This window comes from Caretta caretta, chromosome 9, assembly GCF_965140235.1.
Source record: "Caretta caretta isolate rCarCar2 chromosome 9, rCarCar1.hap1, whole genome shotgun sequence".
Lineage (NCBI taxonomy): Eukaryota > Metazoa > Chordata > Testudines > Cheloniidae > Caretta > Caretta caretta.
The window spans coordinates 63945837-63971098 of NC_134214.1; the positions used below are offsets into that span (position 1 = coordinate 63945837).

At 45.0% G+C, this 25262-nt stretch overlaps 1 protein-coding gene across 4 annotated transcripts in view; it reads left to right on the forward strand.

Annotated features, from left to right (window-relative positions):
• LOC125642642 (gamma-aminobutyric acid receptor subunit gamma-4) overlaps nucleotides 1-15522 on the forward strand; it is a 72453-nt gene extending 56931 nt beyond the window's left edge. For 3 of the 4 annotated variants that reach the window (XM_048864299.2, XM_048864300.2, XM_048864301.2), the window contains 3 exons: nucleotides 1561-1713; nucleotides 13541-13743; nucleotides 14863-15522. In XM_048864299.2, the coding sequence (XP_048720256.1) occupies nucleotides 1561-1713; nucleotides 13541-13743; nucleotides 14863-15153 (647 nt within the window). In that variant the 3' untranslated portion in view covers nucleotides 15154-15522. The remainder of the gene's footprint in view (nucleotides 1-1560; nucleotides 1714-13540; nucleotides 13744-14862) is intronic. The other variant, XM_048864303.2, reaches the window with a different exon arrangement.
• The last annotated feature ends 9740 nt before the right edge of the window (nucleotides 15523-25262 follow it).

Genomic DNA, 25262 nt, shown 5'->3' on the forward strand with positions numbered 1-25262 from the left:
TCTCACACTGCAGCCCCCTCTGCCCCACATGAGGAGTGGCTGGCTTTGCCCCTCTCATCCCCCACAACCCCCTCTGCCCCACACTAGAAGGGGCATCTTCTCATTCCCCAGAGACCCCCTTTACCCCCCCCACAGGGAAGGGGGGGGCTCTGATTTGCTGCACCAAGCCATCACAGTGCTTTCTGCTCAGCGTACTTGCAGGTGACCCCCCCGCCCCCAGAATGGCTCTGCACATCCACCTTGAATGCATTGTTAACAGGCTAAAGCCGTGCCCCATTATAATCCATTGCAGTCAAAGGCAGCTTTGCCTGGTTAAAGAGTGCGTAAAGGGGCAAGGAAGATGTGGCTCCATAGCACTGTGAATGTGCATGAGTCTTTCGGAGTAAAACACTTTCCTGCCCAGAACTGTTTCTGGTTTAAGGGACAGGAGACCAGCCATCCCAGGCCAAGACATGGGGCCAAAGTTCAGGAAAGGGAAGACATGAACCTGGCTGCTGGGCAGGCTCCCTGGGAGAAGCAGATTTTCAGGAGAGATTTGAAGGACAAGAAACTCTTCAGCAGCAGAGCTAGGAATCAGTGATCAGTGTGCTGGTGGGTGGACCAGTATGTAATGATGTCTGCGAAGTAGTTGCTGCTTTATGTGTGTGACAAAAGGGGCTAGTATCTGTCAGTAAGCAATATTGACTAAGGAGTAAAATGACGGGCTGACAGTTATAAGCCGTACTTCTAATGGCAAAGAGATGTTGAATGGATCCCACCTCTCCCATTGTCAATGCATCCCTGGCTAGGTGTAGCTTCTCCTTGCTTCCTAGACTTCACTATGGTGAGTTGCCTAGGGCTGTGTTTGGATGCACACACACACACACACACACACACACAGGGGTGTAGTGTCAAAGCAAAGGAGGAGAGGCAAGTCGATGGCAGTGCTGGGATCCTCTCAGCCTCTTTTGATAAGGTAGAAATTTTGCATGTAGATGTTCATAGCTGGCCGTGGTGGTGAGAGAGTGAGTTGTGCTTTAAATGACACCAATCAGCCTCAGACTTTGAGGGCCTGGCTCTTTCGCAAAGCAGTCAATGGCAAATTCAGGCCCTCTATTTGTTCATGTTTAAATGGTCAACTATGGAGGCAAGCCACAAACTTGCCATGTGAATTCAAAGGTCTCGTGGGCCTCCAAGCTCAATGTCATGTAGCAAGAAAAAGGCAATGATGTTCTTCATGAAGGGGAGTTTGTTCCCCAAAGGGTAGTGAGGAAGCATGGCCTGGTGATTAAGGCTCTAGCCTGTGAGCCAGGGAAAACTGGGTTCTACTCCCTGGTCTGCTGCAGACTTTATGCATGTCCTTGGGCAAGTCACTTTGTGTCTCCAGTTGCCCAATGAGGGTAGTGTTTTTCTACCTTACCAGGGTGTTGTGTAGCTCAATACATTAAAGCTTGTGAGGGGCTCAGACAGTAGGGTCCTGGGGGCTGTGTAAGTATGATAGATAACAGGAATAAAAGGGTGATTAACCATCTCCACCTCCTACTATGCTGATTTGTCTGCCTCTTTATGGCCTTTTTCTAGGGGACTATATGGTCATGACGGTTTCCTTTGATCTGAGCAGGCGGATGGGCTATTTTGCCATTCAGACCTATATCCCCTGTATCCTGACTGTAGTTTTGTCCTGGGTTTCCTTCTGGATCAAGAGAGACTCCACACCGGCCAGGACTTCTCTGGGTAAGGCAGACTGTACTGTACCTCCGGCGCCTGTTGTCTCAGCAGAGGTGTGTGCAGCTAGCCGGCAAGGGCCATTTTCCAAAATGTCTAAGTGACTCAGCAGGGCTAGTGAAAATTCATGGGACTTAGACTGTTGGGGCATGTGGGTGCAGATCCTCAATGGTATTTAGGCACCTAACTTCCACAGATTTCAACGGGTGCTTAAGTACCTTTCAGGCTCTGGGACTTAGGTACTTTTGAAAATGTTACCCAGCATCCTAGATGCTAGGTCACCTCGTCTGTAATGTTCCATCCTTGACACAGGCCTGAGAGCAAGCGAGAGCTGAGACTGCAGTTCTGGCTAGTGGAGAATCTGCAGTGCATCATGGGTCTCTGCACGTTAGCCTGAGAGAAACCCTGGCACTTGTTCTCCTCCAAGCCAGTGACAATGACAGACCGACAGACACACATAGACACAGAGAAGTGTTAGATCACGTTAGCAGGCTGTGCCTGTCGCACCACTCCGCTAGGCCGTGGCTCGCCTGCCACATGGGTGAGTTATGTATCTAACAGCGACTTCCTGAGAGAAGAGTGCTATCAGGGGGAAGATCTCTTTGGTGCACTTGGTAGAGCTACTACGTTTTATCCAGTGGGGTGCCAGTCTGACAGCGGGCTCCGGTAAGGGTTTGAGGCTCAGATGCATGCAGGTGTGTGCGCACACGAGTGCAAGGCAAGCGGAGAGGTGAGGACCCTGCTCATTGTCTAGGTTTGCTAACCATCTCTGGCAGAGATCGGGTACAAAACATATTTTGACTGTTTGGTTAGGATCAAGAGTAATCTCCATTTATTGTCCCGTGATGCCTCCACTATATAGGGATGGTGTCCCTAGCCTCTGTTTGCCAGAAGCTGGAATGTGTGACAGGGACTGGATCACTTGATGATTACCTGTTCTGTTCGTTCCCTCTGGGGCATCTGGCATTGGCCACTGTTGGCAGACAGGATACTGGGCTAGATGGACCTTTGGTCTGACCCAGTATGGTCATTCTTATGTTCGTATATATGGGAAGGCAGGGGGTCCCACTAGCAGGAGATACCGTTTAGAGATCTAACAGGTCTTCACCACCTCTAGTTCTTCTGATCCCATTTCCAGGCTCTTAACTCTATTTGTGTTCTGCAGTATGAGGTGCATCTTGTATTCTTTTCCCCTCCCCACTCTCACTTTCTTTCACCTGGCTTGTTGATAACAGCATCAGGCCCGTGAGATCTCCTCTGACACTGGAGAGACCATCATCATTGCACAGGGCTAGTTGGATGCTCTCACAATCTCTGTAATGCCACCCCCACCCCATAAAAAAAAGCAGGGAGCGGAGTGGAGAATTTAATCTTGGTTTCAATAGAGGTAGAGATCAATTGCATTCTAAGCATCTGAAGGAATAAATGTCAACAAACAGGGCATTCTGCAGGGCTGGAAAAAGCACTGTTGCAGAAAAATATGTTCCAAAGGCAGATTTCCACAACTGGATTTACCCAGGAGGGGGCTCTCCCTATGGGATGCTGAGCCTCAGGATGTCAAGAGTAACGTATTCTCTCTATAGCCCTGTTGTATTTCATAAAAATAATCCCAAATCTATTTAAAGACAGAGTCAGCCTACATTAGAGACCCTTCTGTTACTTTCAGTAGTATTTGAAAAATCTGCTAAGTCATATCCCAGATGCTAATGCAAACACAATAGGAAAATATATTAGGTTGAAATCTACCCCCACTTATATCCTGTGCAACCTCAGCAGGTTGGAAGGGATAGAAGGAAGGATAACTTTGGCTTAGCAATGGAGAAGCAGGAGTATGGAGAGTGCCCACTCCAGAACCCTCTGTACCATGCAGCACTCTGGCTGAGTTCACATTATTGACCACGGGAGCTATTTTCAGAGACTGCAACCTCCACATTTGCTTCCTGTGAATGGGCTACAGGATCCCACGTATGAGATATTTGAGCATTTGATCCAACCCCCATTAAAGATAAAGGAAAGACCTCCATTCACTCACTCGGCTTTGGATTGGGCTCTAACTGCACAGGCCAAATTCATTGTGGGTGTCACTTCATTGATGTTAATGGAGTTACAGGAGTTTGGCCCTTGGTGGACCATAGCTTAACTCGCTCCTACTAGAAATGCACCATTGTTTTCTCCAGGAATTTTACACTCATCACAGGTTTATCCAAGAATCTCACACTTGGTCCTCCACAGTTCAGAGCCTGTAGTCTACCAGCCCAGACCCATTTTGGGCACTAAGGTGTAACCCATCAGCTAGAAAAATTTCATTGCTACATGTTAGGCACATATCATGAATGTAGATGCTGGAAGTGGTGCAGCTTTTCTGTGTCACAAAATGTTTAAATGTTATCAGGCATCTAATCCAAAGAAATCAAACTCACAAAAAGGGCCATAACTCGTAGAAACAGTCTAATTTCAGCCAAAATTGGCAGAAACTTTCTAATACAATTCATAATGTAATTATATACTCAAAGTAATACTGTTTTGGGAAATATTTAGCCCACATGATATATTTTATGCATTTTTCTGTACTACTTTGCCTTCAGTTAAAGCAAAAATCTGGAATCACATGATAGTCTGAGCTTGTTTGTACCATGTAATACATCAAAACGTTTGTCATCATCTGTAGAATGGACTGAGTTGAGAAAAGTTTTTCTGTCTGCTATTTTTATGAAGTTATGCAAATAATAAGGCCCCCTACCCCCTAATTACATAACATATATTTTTGATGTTATCTGCTTGGCTGGAGACGTAAGTCTAAAGCAAACTTAGTACAACTGTAATTATCTTCTTACCATCACTGAATACAATGACAATCTATGTAAACTACTTACATAACAGTAATGATTCTTAGTAGAATGGCTGGAGACTGTCTTGTATGAATATATCATGTGAATAACGAAGTATAATCATGCACTCTTATGTAACTTCTCCATATAACTATAAACTACTGAATGTCTCATCGACACCCCTTTAAGCTATATTAACTCATAAAATAGCCACAGTAATTTGGAGATAGTTGAAACATTTCTATTCTCCCCTCAGAACCTTTCTGATGTGTTTGATACTCTGTTGCTACACTCGTCACTTTCACAGCTGCATGCATCACATAACACCATATCTTCCCTGTGGTATTTGCATCTCCTTGTTGCACAGATACTCTCACAGCCACAATACACAAAGGTGAGGATGGCTTCCGGAGCAGGTGGCAGCACCGCCATTTTAGGAACAAGATGTCCCATGCTATCACCCATCTGTTGTTGACAGGGGACCTTTGAAGATACAGAACTGTTGCATGATTCCATATGTAGGGCTGACCGTTTGCGCATTTCAGATGCTGCCTGAAGGAGGCCGTTGTTGGAGGCAGTTTCTCCCTTGTTTTGTTCTTCTTAGCGAACAACATGTCGCACATATTATCCAGAGATGTACTGTGGTAAAAAAACAATCGAGGTGCCAGTGAGACACAGGCTGCTAACTCTGGGAAAGCTGCAGCTGGGTTGGACTGCAGTTACCTACCTTCAGCTCTTGCTCGTGATACTGAGCAAGGACTACTTAATTCAGCGACTGCTGCGTTCTTCATTAACTGTCTGGATAGGTCAGGGCTGCCCATGCCGTGAATTCAAAGGCATGGCCCTACTTTGTAAAGCCATCAGCAGGCGGAGACCATAGCTACCTTCTACATTGTTGTATCATCTTTCCCGTGTGACCATGTCTGAGTGTTTCTTCTCTTTGCTCTCAAAAGTGCTCACACTGCCAGTAATGGGAGCAGGCTTATAAATGGCAGCATGCAGTTAGGTTACTGACACACCACTGCTGACATTTCAGGCTTGTTCTTGGGATGGGAAAGGAAGATTTTTGCACAAAGCTGGAGGGGAAATGAGCAGTATTCACATAGAACACATCTCACTAGCCTTCCCCTAAGCTGACCAACACACAGCTCCAAAACCCAATCATCCAAACTCTATTACATTTTTACTTTGGTTTTACAAAGTGATGCTGCTGTGAGCAAAACCTGGAATGCCAACAGGCACAAGAGACACCCAAAGGCTGTAGCGGTAGCATTTCTGTTCAAAAGTACATTTTCAAAGTGCTCTAAAGTTCATAGACCAGTCAGATTGGTGTGGAAATTTGCAAGCTAGGAGAAGGCGTTGGGTACCATTTGGGGTCACGGTCATGGGGTTCCTGAGATTCAGCTCCCTTCCTTTTCCAGCAAATGAGCTCTGTTTAATTTTAAAATGTTCTAAAATGCAAATGCAGAGCCAAACTGGCTTGAGAGCTGGCATGCCTGATGAAGACCCCGAATAAAATCTGGGATACAAGTCTGGGGATCTTGGATGACTAGAGCCTCCCCTTACCTCTGACCTGTTTTTACAATGGGGCAAACTACCCTGGGCATGCCAGCAGAGTTTTTGGTAGCAGTACAGACCTTGCTGAAGCAGCAGGCCTGCAGTGCTGAGCTGGGGAGTGAACTGAGAAGGAGCGTGCTCAGTACATGCCACAGGCCCACACCAAAGTCAGAGGAATCTAAGAAAGTTCAGTCCACACAATAGGCACACAAAGCCAGATCCACAAAGGGACTTGGGCACCTAAGTCCATTTTAGGCACCTCCGTGAGCCACAAAAATCCCCCCTCAGCTGCCACCCAACCCCATAGGTTCCTAACTCACTTGGCACCTAAGTTTTTGCTCTAAAAGTTCCCTTGGTGCCTCTGAGCACATGTACCACTACCTCAGTCTCAGCACCAGAGGCCTAATCTCACGCCGAAGCACCAGAACAACTCTCCAATCGGGGCAAATAGGCGTTGCCCCGCCTCACTTCCTTGTGGGTCTTGATCTGGTTGGTAGGCATGCTGCAAGCTGCCTAGCTCCACACATGGTAGCTGGGGAAGCAGACAACCTCCCCGAACCCAAAGCTCTAGGTAACTTTACTCTCCGTGAGGTGGTATCAGGACAGACCAAGGGAGATGCAGTGCTTCTGCCTGCTATATGGCTGACACAAACAAATCAAAACCACGTGCTTTCACTTAAAGCCAGCACTCTCCCTAGGATGCCTTTACTTGAAGTCACTGCTTTGTTTAGTCTTAAGCACATACAAACACAATAGGTTACAAAGCACCCCGAACTGATGATTACCTGCTAGGAGTTTGGAGTGGTATTCAGGTGGCTGGAGATCTCAATGTGTCCACGAAGCGATCCACTTGGCCCAGACCCACAATTCCCCTCTTACACTCAAAAAGTTACAGAGACATATCAATAAAAAAAGGGGGTTATATTGCTGACCAAACAAAATCAGTCACTGGGCCAAAAGCAGGTGTTACAAAAACATATCACTAAAAAAATAATTGTTAATCAAGCAATTTCCAAGCAGTTAATCTGGCAGCCATATTTCCCAATAATAACAGTCCTGAAATATAGCCAGACTTCCTGTTTTTCACAGATGCATACCCCAGCATATCAGAGAGGTGTAGAGTCAAGCCACTTCATGTGATAGCTGTTGTTCACCCCACTCCCGGCTTGCCTTAGTTATGCTAAGTTCCTGCAAAGGCCTAATAAATGGCTAAATGCAGTAAGCAGAATCATTGATAGTCCATCCCAATAACTGGCAATGTCTGGACACCTGGCTGGATGCTAAAATGTCCCGGTACACCTCCAGACCAAACATAAGTGACAAACCCAGTTAAGGCTACTGAAGAATCACTGGTGGGAGCAGAAGGCTGCAGAACTGCAGGAAGCAGCCAACAAGCATGATTCTACGTAAGTCTCCATGTGGTGTAGGGCCCACTCTCCAGTGGCACAGCCCCATCCTTATAGCAGATGGTAACCAGCTGCTCACAAAGACAAGATTCTCTCTCGCTGGGCGGAGTACTTTGATAGTGTCCTGAGCCGTCACTCATTGAAGTCATTGACTTACTCCCACAGCATCCTGTCCTGGAGGAGTTGTCTATGGATCCTTCTTTAGATGAAGTTACTAAGGCCATCAAGCAGCTGACCACCGGCAAATCTCCAACTCGGTATTCCACCTGAAGCATACAAATGTGGAGGTGCCCACCTGATCAGGAAACTCACCACCCCTTCCAAAATTGTATGGGAGCAAGGCACTGTGCCCCAGGAATATCAGGATGCTTTCATAATCCATTTATAGAAAAGGAAGAGAAGCATCTCTAGCTGTGACAACGATCGTGGAATCTTATTGCTGTCTATAGCAGGGAAGATCTTGCACCGGTTGTCCTCAACAGATTCGTCTCCCACCTAGTGAACTCAGTGTATCCAGAGTCACAGTGTGGCTTTTGTGCTAGCTGTGGAACCATGGACATGATTTTTGCATCCCAACAAGTACACAAGAAGGCTGGTGAACAGAACAAGGACTAGTACATGGTGTTTGTTGACCTAACCGAAGCCTTCGACATAGTGAATTGCAAGGGCTTATGTAAACTCCTTCATAAATTTGGTTGCCCAGAGAAGATGATTGATGTCATCCGCTCATTTCATGATGGCGTGATGGGGAGTGTGATGACTCGTCAGAAGCCTTCCCTATCAATGGCACCAAACAAGGATGCGTAATGGCTCCAGTCCTCTTTGCCATTGTCTTCTCAGCCAAGCTCTTGTTCGCATTACAGGACTTCAATAGAGGCGCACATATCCAGTTTAGCTGAGATGGGGGCATCTAGTCAATCAACAGTGACTTAGGGCTCACACCAAGGTAATTGAACAGCTATTCAGAGAACTCCTATTTGCTGACGATTGTGCCCTTATTGCATATGCACTCAAGGACATTCAGCTTATTGTGGACCTCTTTGCCTATGGCTCAAAATGCTTCAGTTTCACAATCAGCCTGAAAAAGATGAAGGGCATGTACCAGCCAGTACCAGACCACCAGCATCATGAGCACCATGATCCCAACAACACAATTGACAACACATCCTTCAGCTCGGTCACAAAATTCTGCTACCTGGGTAGCACACTTTCCAGCAAGGTCACGCTTGGCATCTGGCAGACTCATCCACAGGCTCTGGAGGGAGCGTGGAGTCTGCCTCAGAACCAAGATAAAAATTCACCACACTGTTGTACTCACCTTACACCTGTATGGCTGTGAGACATGGATGGTCTACAGTGCCACATCAAACAGCTGGAGAGTTTCCACCTTCGCTTCCTAAGCTCCAGATGCTATATCAAGTGGCAGGACAGGATCCCCAACACTGAAGTCCTTGAGAGGTCCTAGATCCCTGGAATCAAGAACATGCTCATCAGGGTTCAACTTTGCTGGGTGGGACACGTGATCTGCATGGAGGTTTTTCTTACACTGAATAGCTGACTGAGCTCGGGAACATGCTCTAAGGGTCAACCCATCCTCAAATAGAAAGACACCTTGAAGGCCAACCTCAAAGCATGCAAGGCAGATATTAGAACCTGGGAACTCTTGCACTGGACAGACCCAGATGGAGAGGTCTGTGCCATGAGGAGTGGCATGTGAGGTCTCTGTAGGAGAAGATAGCACATCATAAGGCCAACAGCTCAAACCCTCCCCCCAACAATGACTGCGTTTGCAAGAAATGCAACCGCATTTGCAAATTCATGATTGAACTCACTTCCCATGTGAGAAGCCCTAAAAACAAATAAACCCAGAACTCAAGTCAACACTAGCTGAACCCTCATCCATTGAAGCAATGGGAGATTCCAGGAGGACCTAATGATTTTAAATTATGACTTTTTATGAGATCAGAGAGGTCTACCTCACCGCTTCATAGTCTACTAGTCACAAACTGCTTTTCTTGTGTGCCATTCTCTCTTGCCATACGCAAACTTTCTGCAGTTTCAGATGGGGTCACAGGAAATGTTGCAATGTTCACAAGTAACTGTCTGGTGTATGGGCTTGTTCCAGGTTCAATGCTAAAAGGATTTGTCATTCTTTCAGTCACAACTTTTAATAACATCTTGGACAGCAATTTCATCAGCAGTCGTGCTTTTTGATAGCTTCTTTGTGGAGATCTGTTGCTGAAGGCTGAATTCCACACATTTGTCATAGCTGTTACAGCTGCCTTAAAATGTGCAGTCAGCTAATATTTGGTCAGAGCCTTACCTTTTGTGCAAAGAGGCTGATTATTCCCACAGTGCTTCTTGAGAGGTTGCCTGATGGCCAAGTCATGCCATACACCCCTGAAGGGTCTGGCAGTCCAGTATACTGCTCCCTATGAAATAGAGCATAATATATTTCTGGCTTCTGCTACATTTACATAATCCCATCTACCATGACCACACTAGAAGTCAACTGGAATCATTTCTGCAAATGTCTCAAGCTCCATGGACTTGTTATCATTTCTCTTGCTACAATGTAATCCATCAGTAGTTGGGAGAAATCTGTTACATAGTTTTCCCAGGACAGAAATGTATCTGAACAGATTTTTCCTTGGGTAACACAAGTGTCCATGAGCTGGTGGAGTGATTGGGCGCTGCTTTTGAAGACTGCCAGGGCATTCTGTGTTTCCACTCTCTTTTCTCTGTGTTCCATCTCCCCATCTTCACATGCTTCAGTGCATGTTTGAGCTTTCTCCAAGATGCATCTCTTCTCGTCATCTGGGAGAACATCATTGCTCATGGAATCGCCAAGTGCCATCCATTTCAAGCGATTCATTGCCTCATTCATAAGTTTGTGGATTCTAACACCACAGTTATATCCTTTCCCTCGTAGAGCATGGCTGATGATGGAAGCACCATAGATTTTGGCTTCCACAAGGATGTCTTCAAACCCACTTTCCTGCATCACACTGCCCGTATATCACCCATGAAATTCATTGCATGATGTATGACTCCCATCTCAAGGTGAAGAGTGTCAAATTTGTTTTGATTCCTCCATTTAATCAACTGTGCTTTGCAGTAGATTGCATCATCGTACATTACATAGGTCCAGTGTTGGCCCAGAGAGTGGAACATGACCTGAAAATATTTCATATTGCAATACGCTCTATTAACATCAGTTGCCAGTGCAGTAATCATTGGAAATTAACTAATACTCATAAAACATAAAGTAGCAGACAGAAAAACTTTTTCTCAGATCACTCCATTCTACAGATAATGACAAATATTTTAATGTATTACATGGTACAAATGAGCTCTGACTATCATGTGACTACAGACTTTTGCTTTGACCGAAGGCAAAAAAATGTGGGAAAATGCATAAAATATATCGTCGGGGTTAAATATTTCCCAAACTTTCCAAAACAGTACTATTTTGAGTACATAGTCACATTAGGAATTATATTTAGAAGGTTGCTGACAATTTTGGTTAAAATTATACTGTGTTACTTCGAGTTATGGCCCTTTTTGTGATTTTATGATTTTTTCAGATTGGATGCCCAATAGTGTTTAAACATTACATGGTATAGAAAAACTGCACTACTTCCAGCATCTATATCCACCCTGCTGATAACTAACAGATATGTGCCTACCATGTGATAGCAATTCAATTTTTCCAGCTGATGTGTCATCTTAACTCATTAAAAAGACCCCTTTGGAAATCTGATCGGTAGACTACTGGTTACCTATTGTTCCCCCCTCATTAGCACAGCTCCCCCTTGGGTTCTGGTCTTGGGAGCTTTGCAGCCATGTCTACGTCATGGAATTAAACAGAGCCAAATTCTCCACTCAGTTACAGACTGACTTTGGTGGAGTTGTGCTGGTGACTTGGTATCACACGCACAGACCAGTTCTACCTTCATTGAGTATTGCCACTGACCTCAACAGGAGCAGGGCTGGGCTCAGACACGACACAGACCATACAGGGGACACTCGGAGGCATTTTCTGTGGCCAATGCTTTAGAATTGTTGAAAACATTACGAAGTCCCTGGCATTGGGAAGTACATTGGACTATACCATACAAATCAGGTGGCAGTGAGACAGCCTCACGAGGGTTCACTTGTGTGACCCACCCGCTAGTGTAGGATATCCACTTGGGGCTGGACGTTGTGATTCCCCTCGCGAGGAGACATACTCACACTAGCTTGATGACACCTAGCACCCTAAAATAGTAGTGGAGTCGCGGTAGCAAAGACAGTGGCTCGGGCTAGCCACTTGAGTATGTACACAGAGGGTCTGGATAGGTTTGTACCAGGGTAGTTAGCCCTTCCCGCCACTCCCTGTGCTACCGCAGTTACTCTGCTATTTTTAGCATGCTAGCTTGATGAGAGCTAGTGCAGGTATGTCTCCTCTAGCTAGGAACCACCCCCCCACACACACACCCCGCCAGCTCCAAGTGTAGATGTACCCTTCAAGTCACAGATACGCAGTGTAGGAAGCCAAGGCTATGATTCCATAGGGAGGCTCTGCTAACATCCCAGACAATGAAAAGCCAAGACACCAGAACCCCAAAGATGGATTCTCCGTGGGTTACTTTGTCACCTGTGTGTTACCAGTTTTCACGCACAATCTAAAAGCAGACTCTTTGACTTGTGTCTCTTTGAAACATTTGCTGTTTACAGTCCACCTTCTTATACAAACCCTGCCACACTGCCTGTGGTGATATTATTTGTAATGATTTAGATGGTCCTGTAGGTGGGTATGGCACTTTACAGACAAAAAATTAGACAAGGTCTTTGCCCAGAGAAATTTATAATCTAATTTGCACAGATAACCTACTGAGTAAAGGCCTGGCGAGCATGTGGGGGACTGAAGAGGGTTGCGGGGGGGATGTCACAGTGAGGGGAGAGAGTAGGACAAGAATTACCATATGGCTTTTGTATGCTGTCCCCTGTTCCCTGGGACTTTCCAGAACACTCCCAGACAGGACAGTGTGTGTAAATGCATGCCTATAGTTCACACAGCTGGAAACTGCTACCGCTCTTCCTAGCACAGACCAAGAGCATGTAGGAAAGGAGCACAACCTGCCATAGAACTCTTTCCCCCCCAGTTAGAGCACTCGCCAAATGGTGGGTTCTAGATTTAGAATAGAACTGGATATTTTTGCGCCTTGAGCTCCATTTGTCTCTGGTAAAACGAGTTCTGGGCAGCCGCACAATTTGCAAAGATGTTATTCTTTGTACGGCATTACAGGCAAATCAACAAGACAGAACCCTGGGCTTGGGAGTTTTTGCACATAACTCTGCAAGGGATAGAGGTAGGGCATTGTGGAAAGGATAACAAGAGCTGCTTTTGTCGCTTGTGTGTCTTGTTCATGCTTGTGTGTGCGCTTTGAAAAGGAGCCACTGGTGTGGGGTGGTCTTGGGTGAGCCACTTAGAGTGTGAGCCTGAGAGTTGTGGAGCACTGCAGCTCCTATTTAAGGCTCAGCACTTTGGAAAATATGGCCCTAGGTGTCTCAAGCCAGAGGCACCCCAAATCAGTCAACCCTCTTAGAAATCTTGGCCCTAGCTTTTAATGACAGAAATTTGGAATGTTGTTAAGTCCCTGGATGAGGTTGGCCCCATCTCTTACACCTTCCTTCTACGTATAAACTGAGCATGTTTGTCATGGAAATCCCAATAGGCACAGAACCCTACAGAGCGTTTTTGCAGCATCCCTTTTCAGAATAGAATTACACTTCAGGTGAACACACTCCCCTGCCCAGCTCTTCCACTATCCCCACAACAGAACTGTTATACAGTAATAGAACAGCTCACTCACCTCCTTGCTGGCCAGTCAGGACGTCCTGGCTCCCTTTGGAGAGTCAGGGAAAGAGGAGAGCTGGAGCCAATGGGCAATCCTGTGCTGATGGCATAGGGAGGAAGGGGATGACCGGTAATGTTATATGTAAGCAACTGGCTCCTCTCCTTGGCTTTGCTACTTCTGACAGTGCTCTGTGCCCTTGTAGGCATCACCACAGTGCTCACCATGACCACCTTGAGTACCATCTCCCGCAAGCACCTCCCGAGGGTCTCCTACATCACTGCCATGGATCTCTTTGTCTCGGTGTGCTTCATCTTCGTCTTTGCCGCTCTCATGGAATACGCCACACTCAACTATCTGGTGGGAAACAAGAAACCACCGGAGAACAACAGCAAGAAACCCAGACTGGTAGGCAGGGGCAAGGTAGAGGGAGGGGATGGGGAGCTAGCTCTGCTATATCCCAAAGCCACCGCAGCGTGGTAGTGCTTAGGAATGTTACCATCCCGTCTGCACGGGGAACCGCTGTGCTCTTTGGTTCCTGGCCAGTAACATATTGTATTCACAAGGCAGAATGGTGCAAAGCCTGTTCTCATGCTATGTTGTTATGGGGTGCCACTCCAGAGAGTGCCGAAGGGAGAGACACACAGCAATAGACTGGGAGGGAGTGGGGCTCCGGAGACCAGGCAAGGCAGAGGGACAGGCAGTAACACCCCAAAGGGGTGTGATGTTGCAAGAAGCCAACCTTAGAGACTGTAGGCATCAGAGGGGCTGGCGGACCCCTGGAGGGGGGGATGCTTGAAGAGGCAGAACTCTAGGAACAAGGGGTGTCTGGGGGCATGGCAGTGCCCTTCAGAGTACATAAGGAGAATTGTTGAGTATGGACATATTACATCTAGCCATTGTACTCATGCCTTTCAGTGGGCTTTGCTTAAGTTCACAGTGGGTGCCATCAACACACCAACCAGTCCTGCATATCTGACCTTAAACAGGGCTTAACACGCAAGTTCCTAGGTAGCATGAGGCTGAAAACCTGAATTCTGGATCTCTTCTGCAAGCCCCCGCCTTGCTCTGATGGAGAGGAGCTATGCTGCTGAGTTGAAGATATACTTCCTCTCCAAGAGTGAGCTGTTATAATCACTGCACTGCCCACGCTTTCCTCCCATGGTGAATGTGAAAACACAATGGCAATCAGAGAACATGTCTGGGCAGCATCCTGCACTCCTAGACCGCATCTGGGCTCAGTGGGAATGTGACAGGCTGAGAAAACCATCTGTTGTGTGGGGCATGAAATGTCAGAGACAGCACTGGGGGATTAGCACTCTCAGGTCTTCTCTGCTCAGACCTGTGCCCAGGATATGCCAGGGAACTGAATTATAGTCAGACAGGAAGATGGAAAAGTAGAGCTCTCTAGTATCCCTGTGCACTGAGTACATCCAGGAGATGAAAGGAGACTGACTGGGTCTGTTGTCTGGGCGAATGAGGGTTCATCTTTACTTTAACTCTAACCCATTCTCCTCCTTGTTCTAGCCACCTGCCAATGCCCACATGATGCCCTCCTTCACCACCATCAACATCAACAACCTCATGCACTGGCCTCCTGAGGTCGAGGAGGAGGAGGAGGAGTCAGGCGCCCCTTGCCTAGAAGGGAAGGAATGTGAGAGGTTTTTTTGCTGCATCGAGGACTGTCAGACAGGGATGTGGCGGGAGGGCCGCATCCGCATTCACATCTCCCGCCTGGACTCCTACTCCCGGGTTTTCTTCCCCACAGCCTTCCTGCTCTTCAACATCGTGTACTGGATTGCCTATCTCTATCTCTAGCTGTTCCCCAACCTGTGCTGAAATAAACCAGAGGCCAACAAGATTTGCAAAAAAGGAAAAAGGGAAACAGTGTGGCTTCTCATTTTAGTCAGTCATTGTTTTGACATTTGCCCAACCTTAACCCCTTCCTGCCCTTCTGAGTAGAACCAGTTGGGGAAAAAATTCATGGCCAAACTCTTTGATAAAAAACAGGTTGCCAACACATGGGAAATTTTCTTGTGAAAATTTCTGGTTTTCTGCAAAAATACAAATCTGAATGCTTTCTCCATTTCCAATGAAACCCCCATAATTCCACAGAAAGTGCTTACAAAGGTGATTTTTTTTTTCATTTTGGCAGGAAATCAAATAAATTTCTCGACCAACTCTTAACTTCTGAGTCAGCTTCTGTTGATATAGACCCTGGTGTAGGGCCATGGAAAAGTCCACAAAGACTGGAGGTGGAGGAGGAGAAACTGGCTACATCCTCCCCTCCATCAGGAACCAGTGTTGTCCAAAATGTGGATGGTACTTGCCAGAAAGGGTGCATGGCCATAGACCGGGGATGGACCAGTGCATTCCCCAGCAGCCTCTACCAGCAGGGCTGCTATGGGACTCTCACTGTAGCCCACAGCTGTCCCCTGCTGTAGGAGGTGGCACCAAGACACAGCAGCAGGGACTTTCCCTGACACTGGTCAGTCTATGGAGCTATGCATTTGTAAAGTTTTAAATAAGTCTGTGAGGATCCATCTACTCTACAACTACAACCCTATAAAGGACCCAGTTACATCATAGAATCATAGAATCATAGAATATAAGGGTTGGAAGGGACCCCAGAAGGTCATCTAGTCCAACCCCCTGCTCAAAGCAGGACCAATTCCCAGTTAAATCATGGTTGTATTCTGCAGTGTAGATGTATATTGCTTTCAGTTACAACACTGAATACAGTGTTGTAACTGAAATCAATATATTTGAAAAGGTAGAAAAACATCCAAAATATTTATATTAAATTTAAATTGGTATTCTGTTATTGTTTAGCAGTGAGATTAAAACTGTGATTAATTGCAACTGCTTATCTAATATAATTAATTTGTTTTGTGTTAATCACTTGCGTTAATTGTGATTAGGTGAGAGCCCTACCCCTAACACTGTTTTACTTGTAGTGTAGACAGGGTCTGATTTTTTTTAGTTCTGCTTCAGGGGAACAAAGTGTGATCCCAGTTCTACTGCCCTCCATCAGTGGGTACTATCTGACTCCACAAATCATCCTATTGGAACCAGCGGGGCTTCTCATGGATTGAGGTATTACTCAACCTGAGTAAGGGTGGCAGAATCAGGCCCTGCTGAATTTAAAATAGCAAATATGCAAGGTCCTTTTGGGGGCCCTTGCAGCTCAAACAGATCTATTTTTAAATCTTTAGGATTCAGAAAGAAAATTTAAACTGGAAGATTTAGGAGAAAGCCATGGCTCCACCTACTCTCTGACACTCCCCACCCCTTTTCTGATGAGTGGCTCCCAGAAAGGGGTGGAGCAACTCAATAACATCTGCAAGTGCTAGGTCTGCTATGTTGAGTAGCCCTTAGCCAGGTCAGGCATGGGGAGGTAGGTGTTTCCTTGCTGACATACTATCACAGAACTTGTGTGGCCATATAACTTGGGGAGGGAAGCAATTTTTCCTTGGTGAGGGTTGGGGAAATATGCCATTCAGTGCTAAGCAGGAAGAGTCTGCATCTGTAGCAGAAAAACATGGAGCCGGATCCTCCACTGGAGTCAATTGTTGCTGCCCCATTTATACCAGCTGAGCACCCGTCCCACAATGCTGTTTCCTGAAAGTGATTTCCCATTCATATTTACTTACTGTGTAAATTAAAAAGAAATCTTTTACAAAGAGCATGTTTTAGAAATAACTGTCACTTTAAAGGCTTGTCCCAAGAAGAGAGACAACACCTGCAGGGAGTGTAGCTGGGAATGGCTGATTTACTGGACAGCTAATAGGGCCACGAGGGATATGTATTCTTAGAGAGCAAATTTGATCTGGTTTAAAGATGGATTTTGACACTGTTGAATGTGATCTGAATAATGATGTGTCATGTTTAATTAATTCATAAATATACCCTTACCTTGCTTCCAGGGGGACTCAAAGAGAGCCTAATTAAGGCTACAATAGTACAACACTTGGCTAAGTATAACCTAATAGGGTCAAACCTGCTCAGCTTCTGGAAGGGAAAATTATGCCTGTCTAACCTGTTAGAGTTCTTTGAAATGCTGAATAAATCAGGAGATAAAGGTTTCCCAGCAGACATAATTTACTCTGATTTTTCCAATGGCTTTTGAGAAGATGGAGCAGAATTATTGGGGATGGTACAAGGGGGGTTCTAATTAGAAGAAATTAATGTAGGAAAAGGAAGTCTAAGAAAAGGATAAAAATAGCTTCCTGACAATGAAGTCTATTGCGCTGTGTCTCCTGAGCGAATGGGGGTGAAGTCTCACTTGACATAGTAAAATCAGCAGTGTAGTTGAGGATAAACTTGGGTAACCCACATTTGCCTGATCTCATTTGGGGAATATGGAGTTTAAGTTAGGTTAGTTCACCCACTTCTTTTTTTACCACTACACCACTGAATAAAACGCGATTGGACGTGGCAACATAATATACTGTATGAATCAACCAGTAGAAACTATGGGCAGGTTTAAACATGATGGAAGACAAAGGTAATGTACAACAGCAAAGACAGTGAAAACTTCTCAGATACAGCCCTGCCTTCGGAACATACGCACTCTTCTAAGGAAACCGAGTTAGGAGGTTGTCAGGAAAAACATGATTATCCAGTAAGCAGCAGCACTTAGCAAGATAGATGGTTGGGTATATTATAAAAGAGAATAGAATTCCCCCACCCATGACCACCACCACCACCACCACACACACACACACACACACACACCTCTCCCCCTCTGCTAATATAACAATGGGCAAAGTCAGTGCTGAGTGAGTAGGTACAGGTGTCATGGGAATTTTATCCCTTTACATTTGGGTTCATGATGGTATATACTGATCTGGGGGCTGAGGATGTTAGGGAGATTCCCAAACCTGAGCCATCTTTTGTAGGTGACAAATCTGAGGAATTGTCACGGATTGAAGTGTCACTAGAGGAGGTTTTGGAATTATTTGAGAAACTTAACAGTAACAAGTCACCGGGACCAGATGGCATTCACCCAAGAGTTCCGAAAGAACTGAAATGTGAAATTGCGGAACTATTAACTATGGTTTATAACCTGACCTTTAACACAGCTACTGTACCCAGTGACTGGAAGATAGCTAATGTAACGCCAATATTTAAGAAGGGCTCTAGAGGTGATCCTGGCAATTACAGACCGGTAAGTCTAATGTCAGTACCGGGCAAATTAGTTGAAACAATAGTAAAGAATAAAATTGTCAGACACATAGAAGAACATAAATTGTTGCCCAAAAGTCAGCATGGTTTCTGTAAAGGGAGATCATGTCTTACTAATCTATTAGAGTTCTTTGAGGGGGTCAACAAACATGTGTACAAGGGGGATCCAGTGGACATAGTGTACTTAGATTTCCAGAAAGCCTTTGACAAGGTCCCTCACCAAAGGCTCTTACATAAATTAAGTTGTCATGGGATAAGAGGGAAGATCCTTTCATGGATTGAGAACGGGTTAAAAGACAGGGAACAAAGAGTAGGAATAAATGGTAAATTTCCAGAAGGGAGAGGGGTAACTACAGTAGTGTTGTTCCCCAAGGGTCAGTCCTAGGACCAATCCTCTTCAACTTATTCATAAATGATCTGGAGAAAGGGGTAAACAGTGAGGTGGCAAAGTTTCCAGATGATACTAAACTGCTCAAGATAGTTAAGACCAAAGCAGACTGTGAAGAACTTCAAAAAGATCTCACAAAACTAAGTGATTGGGCAACAAAATGGCAAATGAAATTTAATGTGGATAAATATAAAGTAATGCACATTGGAAAAAATAACCCCAATTACACATACAATATGATGGGGGCTAATTTAGCTACAACTAATCAGGAGAAAGATCTTGGAGTCATCGTGGATAGTCTTCTGAAGACATCTACACAGTGTGCAGCAGCAGTCAAAAAAGCAAACGGGATGTTAGGAATCATTAAAAAAGGGATAGAGAATAAGACGGAGAATATCTTATTGCCCTTATATAAATCCATGGTACACCTACATCTTGAATACTGCGTACAGATGTGGTCCCCTCATCTCAAAAAAGATATACTGGCATTAGAAAAGGTTCAGAAAAGGGCAACTAAAATGATTAGGGGTTTGGAACGAATCCCATATGAGGAGAGATTAAAGGGGCTAGGACTTTTCAGCTTGGAAAAGACGAGACTATGGGGGGGATATGATAGAGGTATATAAAATCATGAGTGGTGTGGAGAAAGTGAATAAGGAAAAGTTATTTACTTGTTCCCATAATATAAGAACTAGGGGCCACCAAATGAAATTAATGGGCTGCAGGTTTAAAACAAATAATAGGAAGTTCTTCTTCACTCAGCGCACAGTCAACCTGTGGAACTCCTTGCCTGAGGAGGTTGTGAAGGCTAGGACTATAAAAGGGTTTAAAAGAGAACTGGATAAATTCATGGAGGTTAAGTCCATTAATGGCTATTAGCCAGGATGGGTAAGGAATGGTGCCCCTAGCCTCTGTTTGTCAGAGGGTGGAGATGGATGGCCGGAGAGAGATCATTTGATCGTCACCTGTTAGGTTCACTCCCTCTGGGGCACCTGGCATTGGCCACTGTCAATAGACAAGATGCTGGGCTGGATGGACCTTTGGTCTGACCCAGTATGGCCTTTCTGATGTTCTTATGATCCTACAATGTGCCCAGAACCCTAAATTCCCATTCAGATCAATGAGAGTGGGAGTTACGCTGCATCTCAAAAAAGCTGCTCACTCAGCACTCGGTAGGATCCAGCCCTTGGAGAACTACATTCAATTTGGGGCCAACTCAACCTGAGGATTATTATATTACACAGGAGGAGAGAGGTCTAGGGAAGGGAAAGGATGGTTAGCACTTGGGCTGGGTAGGATTTGGATTTTATGAGATACTGCAAAAAAAAAAGAGTAATCTGGCCTGGAAAGATGGAGCGTTAAGAGGGGGAAATGGAATTACAAGGACTGGAGCACAAGAAATCAAAATCAAGCAGATTTCTAAGGGTAGGAGAAGGAGTTTCCTCTAGCTTTCATACAATGTGTTCCGCCCAATTATTACAATAAATAAACAAATGTATTCATTAATTAGCATTTTACATTTCTCCAGCACTTTTTATCCATAAATTTCAAAATACTTTGCAAGGATGGGTAAGGATCATTCTACCATTTTAAGATCAGGAAAACTGAGGCACAGGTATTTTTTTAAAAAAAAATCTGACTTCCCTTGAGCCACAAAGCAAGTCTGTGGCAGACCTAGGGGTAGAACACTCCTCTCCCTAGAATTCCCTGTCTTTCCCAGAGTAAAGTAAAAATGGCAGCCTTACTTATGAATTCCTTAGTTTATATCACAACCAACAAGCTACGGTGGTCTGAAAATGGGATGGCTGCTGACTTTTTATGTCCTTGTATGTTGTCCATACAAGGTGAACTGAGATGCTGACCAAACACACACCAGACTAATGACTGTACTGAAGCCATGACACCAGCATTCGTGTTCTATACATTTTGTTTGAAAAAGTTTCATTTGTCACTTCACTGCCTCCCATTTCTGTCAACTCCCCCCACAAATATGCTCTATAATGGAACAGTTTGAGACTGTAAGCTCTTCAGGGAAGGGACTGATCATATATGTGTTTGTACAGCCCCTAGCACACTGAGGCTGTGATCTCAGTTGGGGCACTTGGGTGTTAACTGTAAATGTAAATAATAAACAGTATTAATAGCAGTCTGCATCCATGAAAGCTGTTCCCAGTCCTGCTACTGTGGATGAAAGGGAATGTTCAGCCAATAGGGGGATCTGAATACAGCACAAATGAAACCCCTTCCTCTGCAGTGTGGGGCACTGGTCACTTGCTGGAGGATTCTCTGCACCTTGAAGTCTTTAAACCTCAATTTGAGGACTTCAGTAGCTCAGACATAGGTTAAGGGTTTATTCCAGGAGTGAGTGGGTGAGATTTTGTGGCCTGCATTGTGCAGGAGGTCAGACTAGACTATCATAATGGTCCCTTCTGACCTTAAAGTCTATGATTCTATGAGTGCTATCTTGTCCTATTTTTACCACATGGATAAGCCAAATTTTATCACTAGAGTAGGACAAAGTTTTGCATATGAATTTTTTCTATTGGAAAAGGTGGTGTCTTCAGAATTGAAATTTTCCCATGGGAACATTTAAGTTTTGACTAAATTGTTTGATTTTCCAAGCAAAGCGAAAAATGTTTCAAATCAACATCTTTTGTTTCAAAATGTTGCTTTGAAATAAAAGAAAAAAATACAGTTTCAACATGTTGCATTTGTTTCATTTTGAACCCAAAATAATGAAAATCTTCCATGTGGACATTTCCGAGTCACAACTTCTCAGAATCTTTTCATTTCGTGAACATTTGATGTTTTGTTCCGATCTAGAATGCAAAGGAACTTTGACGTGTCAATTTTCCCCACAAGGAAAATTCCATTTCTCAAACAGCTGTATGAAAAGTGTCATATCAGGGGCTGTGCTTGGTAACTTCTAGAACTGGAGCCTATAGAAACATTCCCAAAAAATACTGTTCACTACATTTAGATTGACCGCTGCTGAGCATACAGCACAGAACACTAATTGTTCTTATAATTCATCACTTCATAAGAGAGGAATTCTCCAATCTCCCACATGGTCTCCCAACTGCTCACCATCTGTCCCAGCCTCCCAGTCCCACACCTCGTATGACACCCTTCCCCCTCCACTATCAGCCCCTCATTCTTATATACACTTTTCTTTCTGTATCAACTTTCCACCTCCGTAAACAACGCCCCAGTCTCCTATCTTCACTACAGCATCGCTAGAAATGGCCACGTTGTCCAGTTAGTCTGCATCATTGTCATGCAGGAGAATCATTTGTGTTCCTTACCTAGGGGATCTTCAATTCACAGACAAAAAAAGGCAAGGTTAAAATAAAGTTTAAAAAAAACACCCAAATTTTAAGTAGACCCCAAACCTCAGGGATAAAACACTGATGTAAGGCTAGTGGGTATGTTTTACCCCACAGCCTTGGGAGCGTCAGCTGACCAGCCATAGAGTGGCACCATTACCCAGCTTTGTGTTGACCGTTCTCAGTCCATCACAATGTGTAAAATGACCTGCTGGATCTCCAATAAAATGTGGACATGCAGCTTTTGCTGTGTGATCCTTGGCCTCAAGAACGTAGCGGCCTGTGTTCCAAAACAGAGCAGACTCCTATGAACGTGGAAAGAAAACCTCTCCCTCCATGTCTCTTTCATCGTATTCACTCATGGGTTTTCTCACAGGCCTTGCTCAGCCTGGATGAAGCCTAGAGAAAAGCTGGCAAAGTTCCCAGTGAGAAGACTGGCAGGCAGTGACCCAAGGGGCACCAAAGTCAGTTGCTCACACAGGCCTGCAGGGGAGAAAGGAGTAGAGAAAGGGGAAATATGCTGCTGTAATTAGTGACGCTGCTTGAGGTTTGCCATTCCAGGTGTTGTTTGTTCAATATCGCAAAGGCATGTCAAGGGGATGACCAAGGAAAGAGAAAGTGGGGGTTGCTCTGATCACGTGTTGCAATCAACTAGGCCTTGACCGGTCTTTCATTTTTTTCCCTCTTTAGTCATTTTTTCCCCCTGGGTTTCTCCCTCCCCCTTGTTCAGGCCGCTGGGGGTTTTCTGAAATGTCACCACGGATTTCAGTTTCCTCTGGGACAACCATAGGAAAAGCCTGCTTCCAAATGGTCAAGATCTGGAACAGCACGGCACTGGGGCCCTCATGGTCACCATGGAAACCAGTAGGCCTTCAAAGTAGCAGGGTTTGAGCTATAAAGGCTTTGGGATTTTAAAGGGATTTTTTTTTTGGCCTTTCAAGAGCTGTGGGCGGAGTTATTATTTTTCATCTGAAGTGCAGTTCCACTGAAGCAAGTGACTCTGTAATAATAATGACATTGTGGAATTCCAGACTGACGCCCAATGATTCCCAATCAAATTTGCTCAGTGAAAATACAACTTTCCTAGGGTACAGATGTGGGGACCTGCATGAAAACCTCCTAAGCTTACTTTCACCAGCTTAGGTTAAAACTTCCCCAAGGTAAAAATTAATTTTATCCTTTGTCCCTGGATCTCCACTGCCACCACCAAACTCTAACTGGGTTTACTGGGAAACGTAGTTTGGACACGTCTTTCCCCCCAAAATCCTCCCAACCCTTGCACCCCACTTCCTGGGGAAGGTTTGGTAAAAATCCTCACTAATTTTCATAGGTGACCACAGACCCAAACCCTTGGATCTGAGAACAATGAAAAAGCATTCAGTTTTCTTACCAGAAGACTTTTAATAAAAGTAAAGGAATCACCTCTGTAAAATCAGGATGGTAGATACCTTACAGGGTAATTAGATTCAAAACATAGAGAATCCCTCTAGGCAAAACCTTAAGTTACAAAAAAGACACACAGACAGGAATAGTCATTCTATTCAGCACAATTCTTTTCTCAGCCATTTAAAGAAATCATAATCTAACACATACCTAGCTAGATTACTTACTAAAAGTTCTAAGACTCCATTCCTGGTCTATCCCCAGCAAAAGCAGCATACAGACAGACACAGACCCTTTGTTTCTCTCCCTCCTCCCAGCTTTTGAAAATATCTTGTCTCCTCATTGGTCATTTTGGTCAGGTGCCAGCGAGGTTACCTTTAGCTTCTTAACCCTTTACAGGTGAGAGGAGCTTTCCCCTGGCCAGGAGGGATTTCAAAGGGGTTTACCCTTCCCTTTATATTTATGACACCCTCCATGCAAAATCAGGCCTGGACCTTAGAGTCAAGCTGGGTTCTTTCTGCATCACCAGCAAGGAAATTTCCAGAATTTATTTAACAGGTCTGTTGATGATGCAGAAGCTGAAAGAGACTCTGGCTCATTCTGCCTTCGCTGTGCTGGCTCTGCCAGGCTAACAGGATGGAACATACTCCTAATCAATAAATGCCAGCACACATAACTCTGGAAACATACAGGGGGCAGGCCTACTGAGTAAGAAGGGGATGTTTTTACAGTCACTTTTCACAGTAGAACCACACTTCAAGGATATTTGTTACCCAAGCATCAGAGGAACTACTGCAGGTGACCTTGAAGCGACTGGGCTGGGATCCTGAAGTGATATAAAATCCGATGCTCATGGTCTTTGTTCCATGAGGTTTGCTCCTCAGTTTTGCATTTGTTTGGTGGGCACCTTTCACCATGGAGAATGCCACTGCGTTTCACAAATCATAGCAAAACACCGAGATCCTCACTACCATGTTATTTCTGCTCTATTCAGGTTTTTATACCATGCCTATGTCACCTGTGGCCCTCTTGAAGGCAACTCACTCAGGTCTGAGGCATCCAGCTATCCCTTTTCTCAGGGTGGGATCCCGCAATCCACTCCCTGCAGTCCGGGAACTTCGGCTGCAGATTCCTGCAATCCACTGTGATTATCTCAGGTGGCCTGACATCAGTTCAGCACCTCCAGCCCTGTTCTCTCAGGAGCAATGAGAGGGCTAACCAGTGACCAGTCAGCCTGCACAAAGCAAAGTACTGTATATTCAGAACAAAAGGATTACAGAGAACACATATCATAAAACAATGAATAGCCTATACACCCGGCTGGCTTACCAGGTGCTACCCATCTTCCACATGGAAACCCTCGTAGGATTTTAAGTACTTCAGGCCCTCCTCAGAACCTGCCTCTCTTGGTCCTAGTCTCATGCCCATGCTTGGATTGAGGGTGAATAACCCTTCTCCCAGATCAGGGCTGACTCTTCATGCCATTTTCTGTTTTTGTTTGTCAGGCCTCTGAAACCAGGTCGAATCACTGTATCCTAGTTCCCTGGGGGAGGAGAGGTGAAATTTCCACAGACCACTTACCTGCATTAGGAATTTGCATTAATTGCCCTCCAGCAACTTTGGTTCCTACAGGAAACATTTTT